At 31.4% G+C, this 19432-nt stretch overlaps 1 protein-coding gene across 1 annotated transcript in view; it reads right to left on the minus strand.

Annotated features, from left to right (window-relative positions):
* The window catches only part of LOC124535455 (suppressor of lurcher protein 1-like), an 82047-nt gene that overhangs the window by 34794 nt on the left and 27821 nt on the right, over positions 1-19432 (minus strand). The window contains exons 3-4 of the mRNA XM_047111678.1: positions 6370-6442; positions 2978-3155 (exon numbers count right to left, since the gene is read on the minus strand). Of these exons, the coding sequence (XP_046967634.1) occupies positions 2978-3155; positions 6370-6442 (251 nt within the window). The remainder of the gene's footprint in view (positions 1-2977; positions 3156-6369; positions 6443-19432) is intronic.

Raw genomic sequence — 19432 nt, forward strand, 5'->3', positions numbered from 1 at the left:
CGAACACGATATACGAAAACGATCGGAATTCATTCGAGCGCAGAATCAACGGATTACAATGCAAAGGGAAAGCATTGCTAATTTCCAAACTCCTTACTCCAAATTTTTTCGAAGTAAACCCCAATTGCATTTTACTGTCCCAGCTTTTCATTATAAGCTAGATAGTAACCAATGAGTCTGCTTGGCATAAATATACGAGAACGTACATGGAGGTTAAATGCTCTCTTTTGGCTCCGTTAGGCCGATAACTCTGTACGAACTGTTTTATTGTAATATCTTAATAAGATAGGATTTAAGTCCCGAGAGAGACAAAAGCCTCGTCTATTAATGAGATCGTTTCAGTTCTTATCTTGTCATGCTCTTTATCATTGTGATTTATATTCAACGACGTATAAGAGGAAAATTTAATATTAAATAATATTTAGCCTCAAATAAAATAATATTTTAAATGTAAAAGTCATTTCGTAAATCATGTTTCTGATATAAAGGCTTAGTGATAGGGCTTTGAGACACATCAAAAATTCTACCACTAAACAACAAAACGGTGTGTTGTTATATTGTGGTTTGAACAGTGATTGAGCCAGCGTAAATAGAGGCACAAGGAACACGTCTTAAGGATTATTTTTATTAGCATATGGGCCACTTGATTGTAAGTGGTCACCATCACCCATAGACAATGACGCTGTAAGAAATATTAACTATTCCTTTCATCGTCAATGCGCCACGAACCTTGGGAAATAAGATGTTATGTCCCTTGTGCCTATAGTTACACTGGCTCACTCACCCTTCAAACCGGAACACAACAATACTGTGTACTGTTGTTTAGCGGTAGAATATCTGATGAGTGGGTGGTACCTATCCAGGCGGGCTTGCACAAAGCCCTACCACCAAGTAAAATGGTTACTATTTCATACAATACTAATATCTATGGTCGACAGTGACCACTTATCATAAATAGTCTGCCTACTTACATAAATAAATAAGGACTTACCGAGTCATTAAATTAGGACATGGTTGGTTTGACACGGAAATGAAAAAATCTACATAGTTATATATTTATAGCGGCGGCTTCACCCGTGTAGATGTTTGTTTGGGAAAAAAGTTGATGCTGCGCTTTCGGACGGCAGGACGTGGTATTAAAGCGCTTTAAAATTAAATCTACAGCGACAAGTTTTATGAAATTTTAAGTCTATAGGAATATTTAATATTATTTTTCTAGAAAAAAATATTTTTTCGAGATTTATATGTTGGATTTTAATATAATAATATAAACCTTATATTTTCTAGAGCTGAGATAGCCCAGTGGTTAGAACGAGTGCATCTTAACCGATGATTACTGGATCACACTCAGGCAAGCACCACTATATATATGTACTTAATTTGTGTTTATAATTCATCTCGTGCTCAGCGGTGAAGGAAAACCTCGTGAGGAAACCTGCATGTGTCGAATTTCATCGAAATTCTGCCACATGTGCATTCCCAACCCGCACTGGAACAGCGTGGTGGAATATGTTCCAAACCTTCTCCTTAATGGAAGAGGAGGCCTTATCTCAGCAGTGGGAAATGTACTTTTTATATAAGGTTTAAGACATTCAAATAGGTTAAAGTTTTTCGAATAGTTGAGTTCTATCAAATATCAACTTAAAATTACAAACGTAGTTTTATGAAGCCTAAAAATCAACATGCATCTTCACCAATGTATGGAGATTTTATCTAAAGTTTTAAGAGAAACCGAAACAGCTTATTAAGTTTTTTTACAATTAATAAATTTGTTACTTATTATTTGGAAATCAACACACGGTGATAATTATGTATATGCAGTTTCACTATATGTGCAAGTGTGTTCCTAAGCACAGGTGAACATTCTAATTTGATCGCATTAGATTTTGATTCCTCTGTGTCTTAAATCTGATCTGACCTGAGATAAATCATGCATACACAATTATTTCCAAAGTACCGTACTGTACAGCTTAACTGTACCGAATTATATACATCTCTCTAGGGCTAGTGAAAATATAAGTCTTAGCTTTAATAATAAAATAAGACACTCGAATCTCAACACAGAACACTATTATTATTATATGACAAGTCAGTATGTGTTATATGACATTGACTGTAATAATCATAAAATGTATATGATACAGTATCAAAATGGCGTGTCAATATCGGTGAGTTGGCAATATTTCACGAGTGAGAAACGAAGTGAATTCTTAGAGAATTGCACTTCTGTTGTTCGGATATCTAGAGTAATATTTTATCAAAGCTTTCATCTTTCGATCACAACTAGAATTACCGATAGAAACTCACCGACCTTAACTCCCATATTTTTATCTATAAAGCACCTTGAGCACACATGTATAGCTACAACTAAACACACACATAAATAAATACGATAGACAAATTAGATACGAATCAAATTAATAAATTGTAATACCCATTATAACCATACTCATTTTTATTTATTGGTACTAAATAACTGGTTAACCGAGCTGGCAATATAATGGGGCTTTGATTTATATTGACCTATCTTTAAGACGATGGTTATAAAAGAAAACCGGACGAATTTATTCTCAAATATACCGAAATATAAAATTACAAATTATGTCTAATTACTTATTACTATGTTTCCTTCAAATAATCTTTTTTGAAAATAACTAGACGTAATTATACTTGAATGTTTATGTGAGTATATAAAAAGATCGACCAGCAAAAAGTATACTCGTATATGTAATGTTTAATTAGTAATAATAGTCTCACAAGAAGCCGCTATAGTTGTTGAAAATTTTTTTTTACTGAAATGTTCGTGATTGTGTGTGTGTTTTTTTGTTACATTACTTTAAAAAAAAACTATTATTTACGCATGTGTGCATGTATATGTATTTTTTGTAGCAGTATCCTAAATAAAATGTAACACACGTGAATAGGTTTCGTTACTAATTCCATTTGTAGTATAGATAAAAAAGTAGTAATAACTTACTCCAAATGTTCCTTGTAAATGTCAAAATCGGTGAACACAAGTTCAACAATCTGATGTGGTTCCGCGTGGAATGTGTATAGGAGGCAGAGGCCTCGTGGATATGGACGAGGATAATCTGGACTACTGAACGTTCCTCTTTCCTTGCCATGGGTTGATGTGAAGCGAACGCACGAGCAACCTGATAATAGAAGGATAAGTAAATATTAAACATCCTAAGTAAATCCTCTTTCACAAATAAAATTATGAAAAGGGGAACATAATTAATTCTAAATTTAAAATAAAATTTATTTGAAGTAAATGAAATTAAATTTGAATAAAGAACCCCAACTTGATGAGACCTTTATTCGCGTAAAAGCGCTATAATTTGTATACACTTTTCACAGTAGAATCGTTAAGATTATCTACTAAAAAACTTACTATTTTTATAAAAGCACTCTTTAAATAATTATTAATAATTTAAAACACTTTCTTAAGAATATTTAATATTAACCACTAAATCTTAAACACAAAACCAAAAGCGTATTAATTATGTAATGGAATTAAAATTATAAATCAAGACTATATTAATTATTATCTAAAGGTATGTATGTGGTCATAAAAAAAAATCTATATTAAGAAATATTTTAAAAAAGTAATTCAAGTTGAATTTAAAAGTGTAGTAAACTTCTTCATACCAACAGATAGTATGCCAAAATAAGCACCGAATAATATCATAAATAACGCCCGTTGATAAACATAAAAAGAAAGTAGTATTTTGATCTATAAAATAAAATGTAACCATTTTCATTAAAATAATATTGAGCAATATACAACGACCATTCCACGTTTCACGAGTAATAATATTTTATATTAAACAAATGACATCCATACAATTTTTAAGTAAAACCGACCAGCGTAGGTCGCATCAGCACGCATAATGACGGTAATTGAAATGGTACAATCAAATACAACCGTAGCAAATGCAAAACATAATAGGTGTAATAATCATAATATTAACACTTCGAACAAATAAAATGTCACAAAAATATAGGGAGGGCGGCGAGCGGGACTCAGCATCGTCCTGATGAATATTTTATGTAAAAATCTTTCGAGACTATGTCAGTTCCTTGTGTAATCTACCGTGCCGTGAAATGAAAATTTCAACAAGGAATTTTTTAAAGAGAAATTGGAAGATAACTTGCTTGAATGGGATGCTATTTGATATCACCATAAAAATGTTTTTTCGTGTCAGAGGCATTTCATTGGTGCCTCGAATGTGAATTGGGATCATATTTTGATCCTCATTTTCTGTTATGCGTTCGGAATATCTACTCAAACAGATATTATCGAAGTAAACTGCGAATAAAATTTGCCCCTGTAGAATGTGGTTATAAAAAATATTTACATTAATAAATGCTTATTTTTTTGAATATAAATATTACGTTTCGTCGAATTTGTTAAGGTTTACCTTCACTAGACCCGATGTAAAATAAAAAAAATTTAAATTTCTATTAGTAGTTCAAGCCGAAAAATTCTTTTGTATCATCAAATTTTACATTTTTGGGTTAAACTTTACGTAATTCTTATCAAAATACCTACAAAATAATAATTTGAAAAATTGATTTGAATCCGTAATAATTATTTATGATGCATTTTTCTTACCACTCCGGCCTTCGTATTAGCCGCCTAGGCATTAAAACCATAAACAAATCAAACTTATCACAAGACGGCGATAATTAATAAGGTCACTGAATTATAATTTGCATTAAATGTTGAACTGCTGGACCTTCTGCCCTTTCTGGAGCTTTGAAGTTATTCTAACTTCATTCTCCAAAGTATGAACGAACTGAGCATACAATTTAATAAGAAGCTTTAATTTAAAATGTATTTAAATGATTATCTAATATCTCAACTTAATGATCCAAATTTTTTTTCCACCCTTTCTTTTATCGTAACTAAGCCCGTTGTGGGTCTTTATCACTTACCGGATATTGTAACTATATACAGCAGTACTCAATATTTTTATGATCTGGTTTGAAAGGTGAGTAGCCTGTGTAACGATAGGCACAAAAGACATAACATCTTGTGTATCAATGTCGGTGGTAGTGCAGTGCGTTATAGCGCCATTGTCTATAGGCGATGGTTACCATTTACCATCAGGTAGATCATTTGCTCTACCACCTAACATTATGATCAACATCACGATACAGTATAAAACAAAGTCTCTTTCTCTTAGAAAAGAAACACTGATAATTTTAGAAGTTATTACTGTGATGTCATAACATTGCACCCGTGCGAAGCCGGGCGGGTTGCTAGTATATAATATAGTCCCAAATTTCCAAATCAACACAACAACAAGAAGTTATATAAATATATTGAACCACTACCATAATATATTATACTTTGTCTAAGTTACATAATAATTTTATTCAAAAAAATGGAATATCATAAAGAATTAACTCAATTCACTCTCGGTATTACTACAGTTCAATAAGGGTTACTAAACGATTTGTTAGAACCAATCTTCGTTCGGGTTTTATCTTTGAAATATTTCAATTTTATCTTACCTCATTTCCTTTCATTGTTTCTTGTAAATTAATAATGTATAGCGCGGTGAGCTGAATGCCTAAATTACGATTATTATTAATGGTCGATAATCCCGTCGCCCTTTTTAAATGAACAAGTTTTAGCCGTCGAGTTAATGTAAAGTAAGAAATTTATACATTTTTAGGAGGTTTTAAAATCCTCTTTTGCTTTATATTTAAAACACTATATCTCTATCACGGTAGGTTTTATGCCTTCCAATATAAATAACACATAAATCTAGATAACAGGAAACTATTAATTGTGTTTTCTTAAAGGTAGACCAATAGACCAATGGTCACATATAATATTAGAAAATAGACAAAAGGCAATGTAAGAACTGACATCAATTATTCCATACACCGCCAATTTCATTACAAGCTAAATATTATGGCAACTAAGATGTTATGACCCTCGTGTGGTATTTCGTATTACCCTTAAGCTGGAATAGTCCAACAGCAAAATTATTTATGTTTCGTCGTAGAATAATCTAAGGGTAAGATATAAGCATGGGGAGGATAATACAAAAATAAATAAATATGATTTAAATTTCGAACGATGATCAATATATTTCTTACAGAAAGCTATATTTATTTGAAATAATCTCTTAGGAATAGTCCTAATTCTGAATTGATTACCGAAACTCTGACCAACAACTATAAAAAGTCAGTAATAAAAATAAGAGAAATAATGAGATATCAAAGTAGTTTGGAAAGGAGGAAAGATGTCGGGAATCTCACAAATGGAGAAAGTAATACGATCGTGTTGGGAGCTCTTACGTGAGTCAAACAAAATGGCTGGATAATAAAACAGAAACGGTTTATACTCACTCGGATTTATAGCGTGGCCTTCGTCTACCGTGTGCAGGGATAAGTGTACAAGCAGGAAGAGCACTGTTGATGTCTGTAAGAAAGTTTAAATTTAGAACTTATAAAACAATTCTTGAGTCATTTGTTTCTTTTCTTCTGAATTTGAATGACGGATTACAAGTCATTTGTTTCATTTCTGAATTTAATTAACACATTTATGCAAATTTATTGAAAAGAGTCACTACTGAGCTTGGCAGTTGTTCTCGGTGGAATTTACATATGAAGCGAAATACTGTTAAGGACTTAGAAGTGTTGATAGGAGCGTAATTGATTAAGAAATATTATTAGTTTCTGATTTTGAATGTTTGCTAGATCTTACTTATTCGTAGTTAATTATTTTATCTATATATGTTTGTGCAAACGTTCCATTTAATGGTATATAGTCAGTAGATCATATTTAACATATTCATTCCAAAAAGGCAATAATGTGGTTTTTTTTCAATTATAAATTAAAAAAAAAAACAAAACTATTTGTATATTTATTGCGTCGCTACCAAAGTAACCCAAAAATTAAATTAATATTTATTCCAAATTCCATTGATTTAATTAAACAATAATAAAATAAATTGAAACTTAAAAACATATGTATATGTATTGATGGTGAAAGAGACGCTTAAAACTCTTGGCAGGACAGGATTTTATCAAAAGATCACAATGAAAAAATAAATGAGACATTACAGCATAATCAAATAATATTTATAATTACAATAATGTAGTTTAAATATTTGCTTTAATTTTTAGTTAATAAATAATAATAATATTTTAATGAGCACACGTTTCCATTAAAGCTGACAATTGTTCGAATTATATGGAATAAAGATTAAGTATCATAATCCAATAAGAATCTTTGTGACAGTATAATTTGGCTTAATATTTAAAGCTGCTTTAATGCTAAAATTTTACGGAAGGAAATAATAAATGAATACCGCATATAATTATAATTATTAACAAAAAAGGTTTAACTTAACCCTGAATTATAAAGTATAAATAATAAAAGACACGTAACACATTTTAAAACGTCATTCTTAAATTAAAAAATGCTACTACAAGAATGCTACACAGTCCTGTAATTCTGAGAGGCAGACGAAAAGAGCATCAACAATTAAATTAATAGTTTATAGTTATTTAAGCAATCATACTATTTGTTTTTCGATACTATAATGATTAGTATTTCATACTTCATAAAATGAGTTACATAAAAAAGTATGCTCCAGTTTGAAAGATGAATAAAACAATGTAACAGGCGCAAAGCACATAAAATGTTATATCTAACATTTTATGTGCTTTGGTTAGGTATGATTAGCGGCGTATTGACTTTACGAACAGGTTTTAGGCCTCTTATCACAATTTCCGCTACAATAAAACAACTTATCCCCTTACAACGGTTCGCGTTATAATGTTATTAAAGTGTACACACAATAAAACAATTTATCGAAGACTTGAGTATACTTACAAGGTAACGATTGTTAAGACCTTGTAGATGCAGTAACTCTGTTATGTTAAGTCGTTTGTTTACAAGTGCTTCGCGATGTGTACGATATTTATGTGCTATTAATGTATAAGCACAAGAAACATTTTACACAGAAGTGGAGCTACTTCTGTGTAAAATGGTTCTATGCTGCCACCTGTGAAATAATTCTCATGTGTTTAAGGAAGTTATTATTTATATCGATAGCCAGTTAAGACTCTTTATTAAAGAACGATTGTTAGTTAAAATCTATAAATGTTGGGCTATAGTGATAAGGCTTCAGTTAAGGAGAAGTTTTTGTTAGTAAATAAAGTCAGTCGCGAAATCTAGCTTATAAATGGAGGCTATGGCAAAAGTTAGACGTCATAATCGTCATCACGTAAATCTAAGCCATTTACTTATTATGGACATTTACTTATTATTATTTTGACATAAACCTTCTATGCACTTAACGTTTACTAATATAACAGCTTTTTACTCCTGAGGTTGTCTGTAAGAGATCACTAATAGTGATAAGACCGCCTTTGCATACTAATGTTTTCTCTTGTCAATTTGTTTTACTTATTGTCAACTTTACGTGTGTGCAATAAAGAAGTTTATCTTAAGCTAAACGAAAATCGTAATGATTTCAATATTAGACCTCTCTCGTTAACTGATCACGTCATTGAAATTCATTCAAACAAATTGCAAGCTAAAAACGACTTCATTACGATCTACATCACTTTGATGTCTTGTCTTACGAGCTCCTAATTGCAAATGAAGTCAATAGACTAAATGGAGAAACGATTGACCGGTTCAAACAAAAAAAAACTTTGATAAGGGTTGCTGAGATAAACTCAAGGTGGCACGGGCTGGTGATTTTTAATTATTTTCTTTCGATTGGTATTAGTATTTGGTTTGTCAGGCTCACATACCTCACCTTATTCAATCAAAAAAGGTTTTACTCGGGTTTAGAGTAAAACCTTTTTTACATTTGAAATTTATCTAATTTCCTTTTTTTTTTGTTTTAGAAGATATCTCTATGTGCTTATTACGATGACTGTCAAAAAATCTTTTTGTTATTCGTCTAGTGTATTAAAACGAAATACATATTTAACGTGGATATAAATATTGTTCAGAAACCAACTTTATAACTTTACGTGAATTTAAATCAAGTGTAAAATACAAAACCGAGCTCGAAAACGAAACTTCGTAAGAACGGAAATGACTTGAAATTCAAACTAGTAACATGAGCGTTGTAGGTAAAAACGCACAAAACTGGCGAAGACGTCTCTCCGCCCGCAGTCAACTTGCTCTTTGAACTAAAACTAACTTTGTACCACTAAAGCCGTTCAAAGCGTGTAACAAAGGTAGTTGAGAGAGTTCGTAACAAATGGGCGTTCCACGCAGTTAAATGATGGAGAAACTCACGGTAAATTCAAGTCTCTTGTTATGCTAATACAGCTCGCGAAATTGTTCGAATGCTTCAGCCGCAAAAAGAGATAAATTAATGATTGTAACAGGATAAATTTAATTGAATATACATTCACTAAACTAATACAAGAAACAATAAATTACAGAGAGATGTTTCGGAGTTTAAGCAAATACTACTTCTGGAGTTTAATTTAAATTACATTAAAATTGCTTAAAATATTTAGATATTATGCTATTTTTATGACCTTTTGTGATTTCATGTGATATTTATTCATCAAACAAATGGATTCTCCTATATTTGGCACTAGCCAATATAAGTCCCTTGTTGTTTGGGCAATAATAGCCAAAGAGTAAAAAAGCTTGTAAGGGTAACAGCCTGTCTCTTATCAAGAGAAGCGTTGTAGGTATTTAATCACACTATTCCTTTGTAGATTTGTGAACACACATGGCAGATTCTCATGCAACACGTGCAGGCTTCATCACCATGATTTCCTTCACCGCCGAGCGCGAAATGAATTCATCTCGTGCTCATTCAGCACACGGAAGTGCTTTAACTCAGAAGTCAGAATCATCTTTAAGATTCACGTCTATTAACTACTGGCCTTAAGGCTTTATAGGAAACTCAGACCAGACCCAGACAGTTTATAAATTAATTTTACTTTAACGGATACAGAATTGTAAGAAAATAACGTACTACAACAAGTAAAAACCATGTCTGAAGCCGGCAACACCATACAATGGCTCATAATTGTCATAATTATCACGAGACTCTTTGTAAGTAACCTTTAATTTAGCGATAATGTAATTAAATAAGTCACTTTGGTGCTGTCTACTTTTTTTTGTTAAACAGTTAAAAGTAGTAAAGTAAAGTAGCAGCCTGTAAATTTACTACTGCTGGAATAAGGCCTCTTCTATTAAGGAAAAGGTTTGGAACATATTCCACCACGCTGTTCCAATGCGGGTTGGTGGAATGCACATATGGCAGAATTTCTATAAAATGAGACACATGCAGGTTTTTTCATGATGTTTTCCTTCACCGCCGAGCACGAGATGAATACGAGAAACACAAATTAAGCACATATATATAGTTGTGCTTGCCTGGGTTTGAACTCGCAATCATCAGTTAAGATGACCGCCACTTCTAACCACATGGGCCATCTCGGCTCGTTAAACAGTACATTTTACAAATAAAGTTTGCGATGAAAAACAAAAATACGGGGCTGTAGACGTGATTTGTATTCATTGTATTATTATTTAAATACCTATCACTTAATATATGCCGTATGGATTTCAGATATAAATGAACTTGAAGCATAGAAAATTAGGCAATTATGATATCGACAAAAACAAACCTTAAAATTAGATTATTTTACAATAATTTGGAAACACGATCGGCCTTACTGAGCCAGCCATTGGCACATTTGGTTCCTTAAAAAATACCAGTGGTGAGACCGATAAGACTATATTAAAGAATCATAGTTAATAGAGTCAGTAAATATATAAAATTGAAATATATTTTCATCATTGTCTAAATCAATTTATAAATTATCCGTGATAATTCGAATTATCAAATAATCCTACGCCTTACTATGTACATATTTTAATATAATTCGCTGTTGACTTTGTTTCACAATTACGGAAATCCTTTGCCGCACTATTAAATATTTATAGATTACTGCATGTTTAATAATAGTGGTTTACAATTGACGCCCATCAAGACTATTAAATATTTATACATAATGCATGTTTAATAACAATGGTCGAACAATTGAAGCCATCAATGTATAATGTATTAATTTACACTAAACTAAATTAAGATCTAATATTAATAGAGTTTCTATTTATAATGTTTGCTATAACTAATAGAATTGACGTTCGATACTTGTTATAATATTTACTACTAGATGTGCCCGCGACCTCGTGCGAGTTTGAATTTAACAAAAAATATATTCTTTTACCCTAAGTTACTCGTTGTTATCTGGCAGTGAAAGTACCGTCAAATCGTTTCAGTTTTTCCAGAGATTAGCCGGACAAACAGACGGAAACTAAAATGAAATGAATGAAATGAAAGTAATGACATTTTAGTATATGTATCATGTAAATAAAATAATTTACACACGCGTTTAGTAATAGTTTATTATATGTATAGACAAAAAAAAAGGATTTAGAAGAAATACCTATATATATAAAAAATGCAGTTTTTATACTCAACGAATACTAACGAATTCACGATTCCAGGATTTTAATAAATTGATCGAGTCATCCATTTCAGATAAAATATCGGCAACGAATAAAAACTTTTTTGTATCACCGTTATCGTATGTTACCTACTAAAGTAAATTGTAAAACGATTTGTTTTAATAATTTATTATAAATGAATTCGAGTAGTTAATTCGAAATTCGATTTTCATTATATAGCTTTCGATTACATTAATTACTACTCAAAGTTACCGAGTGGCTCAAGCTGAATTTTAACTGATGATTACCGGTTCAAACCCAGACCGGTAGCACGAATTTTCATGTGCTTAATTTGTGTTTATAATTCATCTCATTCTTGGCTCTGATACACATGTCTAATTTTAATCACATTCTGCTACATGTGTGTCTACCAAGTTACATTGAAACAGCGCGGCGGTATGATTTTCTCCTCAAACACAGAAGAGCCAAGCAGTAGAATATTAGTAGCTTTACTAGTTAGTATTTTAATTAAATGTTTTATTATAAGCGATTCATTAGCATTCACAGTATAATAAGTGTTTGTGTATACGTATGTTGTTTTTCAAAACCTATCGTAATGGTACAAACTTAGAGTATGGACTCGTATGCTATACTACAATTTTATAATAATACTCTTTCAAACGACAATGCTTTATTAAACGCTCACGACGCGAGAATATATTTTTCATATAACGTTTACTGAGATCCGATACATTTAAAATTGTATAATTTATTTAAATATTTTTTAAACATAAATTCTGTCACACATATTGTACTAGTAGTCGCCCACGGTCTATGTCCTTTTTTGGAGTCCAAGTTTGCTTCATACCAAATTTCATCAAATTCAAGTGAAAGAGCGATGTTCAAACAAACACAGTCACTTTCACATTTAATAATATTAATATAGGTTATAGCAATTAACATTCATACGTTTAATTTTGTGTTTAATTTTATTATATTGTATATATTTATATGCGTGTGGATTAATATCATTTGCCTGTCGGCTGTGTAACGCAATTATGCAAATCCTTTGACAGGGTATTCAAATATTTATATACAATACAATGTGCAATATGTTTAATGATGGATGCTCATAAGCTAATGTATTAATTTACATTATTGTACAATCTAATATTGAAACGTGTTGATCAAACAATACAAATACGTATTTGTTCAGTAGTATAAGTTATAGTCTTGAGTTCAAGTCTCAAAACTGGCTTAAAAAATAGGATTTTGTTGATATATTCGACGGTCTAATGACGACGTAATGTCTTATCGATTGCTTCGGATCGCCATCCCATCTTATTATATGTGAGTAATTCTCTAAATTATAAGAGTAAATTTCTCACCCAATATCAAAACATTATCTTACTATTCAATTCACATCTAGTAACTAAACAACAATAAAGTAACCATGACCATTTTCGATGCATCTTCGTTACTTATTACGTTGGTAGTTTGTTACACAATGCTTCTATGTAAAGCAAAACTACTCGCTTCATAAGAATATGTCGTTTTTGGATCCTATAAAAGAAGAATATCCTAAAAAAGAATTTAAATTGATTTTGCAGTACGCTTAATATGTATGTTATATTATTATGTAACTTACTGGTAACCAGTGAGTTCGTTTTAAAGAAAGTTGTAACATTCCTTTGGAACAATAAACATTATCGAACTTAATAAAGAGTTTTATGTTTACTTAAATACTTGCACTGTAATAAATCTATTGCAATCAGCTGTATATTTATAATTGACCGGAGAAGATGATTACGTATCCCTCGTCAAAATGATCCACCTTATGATCTGTCTTCTCTATCATACCTAGATATTTGTACTATCAGACTAATATCCTATCTATACTATCAATTTATAACTTCATATAAAAGGGAGTAGGTAGTTATAACGTCTTAGTTTGATGATGACGCATTTATTTTGAAAGAACTGTTGAATTTATAACTTCATATAAAAGTGAGTAGGTAGTAACGTCTTAGTTTCCAAGGCTGATGACGCATTTATTTTGAAAGAACTGGTTAAAAATGTATACAGCACTATCAGCTGAACCATTTGCCATTCAATCTACTGTACAATAAGCACACACACACAAATTTAACGTAACTATTTAAATTTTATAATAACATTTCTCAGTCAATATAACAAAGCTTTATGCTATGACAAAAAAACTAAATATACAAAAGATTTAATGGATTTCAATTGTATCTGCCAATCTGTTTCAAACGATTTTAACGCGTCCATTTGCATGTATCCATTATCCACTTAACATGTTTTCACAAGTTTGATTAAAAAACAAACCAATTTGTAAACATTGCCATTTGATACCAATTTAAATAAGCTTTAACAGACATAGTAAGTTGTATCGCATTTTTATCTTTAGTCCGTTTCTATTGTTAATCTTCTTATTGTCTTACAATAATATATTAGTTTAAGTCGCAATCTTATATAGACTTATATTTGTTGTGTTAATAAAGAAACTTACGTCGTTTTTTTTTCTTAGAAACAGTATTCTTCCTATACATATTTAATTCTAGCTATGCCCTCGACTTTGTGCGCGTTTGAATTTAATAAAAAGTAATTGTTGTACTCTAGGTTACTTGTTATTACATCGGCTATCGACTAGTGAAAGACTCGTCAAAATCAGTCCAGTCATTCCAGAGATTAGCCGGATCAAACAGAAAGATTGACAAAAATTAAAAAAAAAGTTAATTATTAATTCATTTTAATTATTTAGTTATTTTAATGTTACAAACAAACACTCCAATTTTATTACATGTATAGATAACTATTTAATATAAGTAACTACATATGAATAAAAAAAAGATGGCGGTTGGGTAGATGAGCCATCTGGTAACTGATGATGTGTTTGCATATGGATGAACCTTAGGAACTAAGTGCCTCTCTTATGCTCCGTTAGTCCGCACTGATCTACAATATTTTGTTGTGTTACGGTTCAAGAAGTAAGTAAATGAGATGCCATTTACTTATTTCTTCACTCTAAGAGAGCCTACGCAGAGTACAGCCAAGTTGATACATAATGAACTCAATCTTAGGTAATCTTCTCACGGCATCTTCATACTTTTGGTGAGATATCAAGATCAAGATCAATCAAGGCTTCAAATGCAATGCATGCAAGGGTTCATAGCCCTTCATACTTTCGATTGCTATTGAAAAATTCTCGACAGAAGTATTTAAAAACTTTTCTATGAGACCTGGTGATTGAACAAAATCAGAATCAGAATCTCGATATATGAAGCCACTGTTCTTATCTGAAAACAAAAGAGATGGTCTAATATAATTTATAAACAAAGAACAGTGTATACAATTTACTAACAAATTCAGTCGATGTTATTACGGAACGATTGACACGTGAATAACAAAGTAATCTCAAATTCCAACTCTTTAGGTTATTTATTTGACACTTTTATACGTACTAATATAAAACAGATACAAAATTCTTTAAATATATTTATTCTGAATAACGAACGAATTATAATCAATCACACAAGATCTAAATAATAACAAAACGTTATCTATACATATAATAAAATAAGAGTGTCTGTTTGTAATTTTAAAATAACCTCTTTTAAGTATATACATTTAACTATATACATATTATGTGTGTATACAAGATACTTATACTAAAATATATTTTTTTACAAATTTTATTTGTGTCTGTGTGTCTATTTGTTCCGGTTTATCACTGAAACGTTCGGTCCAATTTTGACGGGACTTTCACTCACACATAGCTGATCTAATAAGAAGTGACTGAGGTTTATTTTATTTTATATATAATAAAATAAAAATAAAGTTACAATGTCCAAATAAAGTATACCCAAACGCGTGCAAAGTCGCGGGTGCAGCTAGTAACGTTCTAATACACATACGGGAGTTAACGAATGGTGCTCAGTATGGATACCTCTAATAGTAAACAATTCTCAAAGATACAAAATATACTATTTTGTTTTTGGTTATGTGAACATTTATTAATAAAATATTTCCATTGATTTATCTTACCATGGTTTATTATATTTTCGATATCAAAACTGTCTCTCTAAATAGTTGCTTTCTAGTACATTTACCCCATCTTTGAGACCAATTTCCGATAGCAAGCTAAAATTTACTCGAGTGGCAAAAATAGCTGAGATAGAAATATCTAGATAGTGTCTGATATAACGAAATTGCTGAGACAAAACTTTGTTGGAAAACAATTTGAAAATAGTTTATTTTTCAAGAGAATTTAATCAACATTCGTAACGATTCTTTGTAAGGAATAAAGTGACGGGACTTTTATTGATTTTTTCCTTTTTTTGTGTCTGGTGTTAAAACGGATCCTTTAATTATTTTAAATTACTTACGAGATGCACATAACATTGCGGTAACTATGAATGACCAAAATACCTGTCTTATCACACTATAAAAATAATTACATAAATACATACATACTATAAGGGTTATCTTTTACGCATACAAATAGCCGTTTTTATAGATTAAATTTGGCATAGAGATCGTCAATATAATGAAGTAGAATAAAACATTATTTTCGTAATTATTACTGGTACATTATAAATACCAAAAATAATGTGACAACGTTAGTTTGGGGCTGTCACAAACATCATTATTATAACCCAAATTAAGTGGAAATATCGGAACAAAGCAACAAAAAAATATATAAATAGAAGGTAAAATTAAACGTGTGTCTACCCGCGCGAGGCGGGAACGGGCCGCTAGTCAAAAACATAAACATTTCATTAAATATACTCGTTCCGTTGAACGAGTTACACCAGTTTTTAATATTTCTCGCAATGTATCATTCGCGAGGGCATTACAGCGCAGTGCATTGTTTACAATTGCTATTATTTACTCCGGATTAAAGAATGCTCTACATTTGGCCGGACGCCAACTCTAGTGTTGACGCTGGGTAGCCACTCCTGCAAATATTATATATCATAAATCATTTTCATTTAAACAAAAGTTAACAGATTCAAATCAAATCATAATATTGCATTTATAACGAGTTCTTTGTGAGTACTTTTTAATGTTACAAACTCGTGTATATCATTTTTTTAAACGTATTTTAATACCACTAGTTGTCGCCGGTGGCTTCGATCGAATTTTACTGGATTGGTTGTCATGTGTTAGGCCAAAAACACATCCTATGTCTTTCCTTGAAGTTGATATAGCTTGACTTCGAAATCGACATTTTGTTTTGAAATAGTTTCTTTTTTATGGAATAGTTTGGCGGGCGAGCATATGGGCCACCTGATGGTAAAGAAATATTAACTATTCCTTACATCGTCAATGTGCCACCAACCTTGGGAACTAAGATGTTATGTCCCCTGTGCCTGTAGTTACACTGGCTCACTCACCCGTCAAACTGGAACACAACAGTACGCAGACTGTTGTTTAGCGGTAGAATATCTGATGAGTGGGTGGTACCTACCCAGGCGGGCTTGCACAAAGCCCTACCACCAAGTTATTTTTTTATATCGTTTTAACTTTACTTAAGTGTTAACTACGTAACAGTCGGAGAATATCATCCACCATGAGATATATTTATAAAGCAATTGCGTTACTTGTGTAGATAATTTTTTCGTTCACTGGTACTGCCTTCCTAGCAAAACAGCTATGAGCAAAATATTGAAACTGATTCTAGTATTACAATTATTTCATTTCATTTATATAGTGTAGTTGATAAATTCATTCAATTCAGTTCTTAGTTTAATGACTATTAGTTGTGATTAAATATATTACTTTTATCTAGAACCGATTGACAGATGTCAAGTGATACTTATCATACGGTATTTGAAACTGTGATGGTATTCATGTATTTTTTTTTTAATTTTCTTCTGATATTCTTGACTAAAAGTTTCAATTACAATTTCTAGGAGATTGTTATATTATTATTATTATCGAACCTGACCTAACCTCGAATTGGCCGAACGCCAACTTCACCGCAGATACCTCAGACGCTTAAACTCCGGAATCAAACCCACTTACCGATTAATGTCGTATATTTGTTACAGAATGTCAATAATTCTAGGTTCATTGTATAGTTGAGATAGCATTTTTAATTGGGTTTAAATTTTGTTGACAATTATCAACCTTTAAATTTATCGATCTATAATTCCATTTATTTTTCTATTTTCCCATTTTCTACCGTACGTGTGTTTGTGTAAAAAACAGGATATCTGATTGAATAACATATGCCAAAAGAACGTTTGTTTGATATCGACATATTATATGAATATTCTGAAAAGGTATAGTTACATATTTAAGATGCCAAAAGGCCCGAGTTCTAAATAAATAAATAAATAGTTACTGCCTCGAAAAGTGCTTGATCTTTTTCCGGTCGTGCCGGATTTGCCGTGCCATCGGACTTTGTGGTTAGGGTATTAAGAGTGTACCTGTGTTTGTATGTACCCACTGCTAGGCAAAGGCACAGGTCTCCCTTTGAGGAGAATTTATATTCCACCATGCTGCTCCAAAGTGGCTTAGTGGATTCACATGTGCATTCACTGTTACTTTTACTTTAGATGGCTGGTCCTCCTTAAGATTGACCGCATTTAAATTGACGATGAAATCGATCAGAACGATATCATCATCATCGTCGTAAAAAATAATTTTATCACTAAATCTCTTCTTAGAATCTCAATTATTATATATGCATACATAATGACAAATCGTAAATATTCAAACGAGCGAATTATATCGTCCGTAATTTACTAAGCCGTACTTTGTAGTTTATCACGTCATTTTAGATGACATTGTGTTAATATGACGCTTTATTAATAAAGATCACATAACATTTTAATGAGATGAGAGATGAAACATTTGCATATTAATGTGTCTTGAGTCGTGTAGAAGCAAATAATATTCTTGCTGTCAATTTATGACTATGTAATTCTAAATTGGGAATATTGAGATGTCTCAGTGAATATTATACTTATATATAGATCTTTATTGATGTTCGCCATTAAGTAAATAATAAAACGGACTTTATAATTGGAAATAGCTAGTGAACCAAAAGTATATATCTATGAAAGTACTATACCGACTTTAATGAAACTTATACTGTTCCCTAAGTTGAAGTGTACCTAAATTACGACTTTTAGTTTTCGAAAAATTCGTGGACAAACATACAGTTAATAAATTATGCACACGTACTTGGAAGCCTAAATGGATCATCATACTCTTACTACTATATATTAAATTCTGACAATGTTACATGTCAAACTGATAACCACCTTTTTTGAAGTCGGTTAAAAAACATATACGAGTATTTGTCTTTTCAGGTAGTGAATTTTAATTGATAATTTTTAGTGTGCTTGGTAGTGAAGACAAAGTTTTCCTTCACTAGCGAGTTAAGAAACCTTCCATGTGCAAGAAAAGAGAAGGCGTTTTCTAAGTAGGGTGACATTTTTCTTATGGTGTTTGCAGGTGAACGGACAAATGAGCTATTTGTTGGTAAATTCACCACCTTCACCTTGCTCATAGTTACTGTTGCGTGATTGAGGCGTCATTCTTTGCACTGTTATGACATACTATGTCCTTTGCGTAGATACACTCACCCTTCAAACCGTCACACAAAAATCACTATTACTATTTGGCGGTCGAATATTTGTATAATGCGAGAATGGTACCTGGCCTTACACAAAGACCTACCAAAAGCTTTTTTATTTTTGTTATGTTCTACATATACGTGTTATTAAATTTAAATTAATTAATCTGTACTATTACCATTCGATAAACAACACATTATATTCCTTTAGACTCTGAATCCAATTTTGAAAAAATATTGAACCTCTAACGAAACGATAAGTGTTTCTTACATTGGTAATAAATAAAACCAACGATGAGACGAAATAAAAATTCAATCTAATTTATAATAAGTCAACATAAACGACTTCGTTT

The sequence above is a fragment of the Vanessa cardui genome, chromosome 14 (genome assembly GCF_905220365.1).
Source record: "Vanessa cardui chromosome 14, ilVanCard2.1, whole genome shotgun sequence".
Taxonomy (NCBI): Eukaryota; Metazoa; Arthropoda; class Insecta; order Lepidoptera; family Nymphalidae; genus Vanessa; species Vanessa cardui.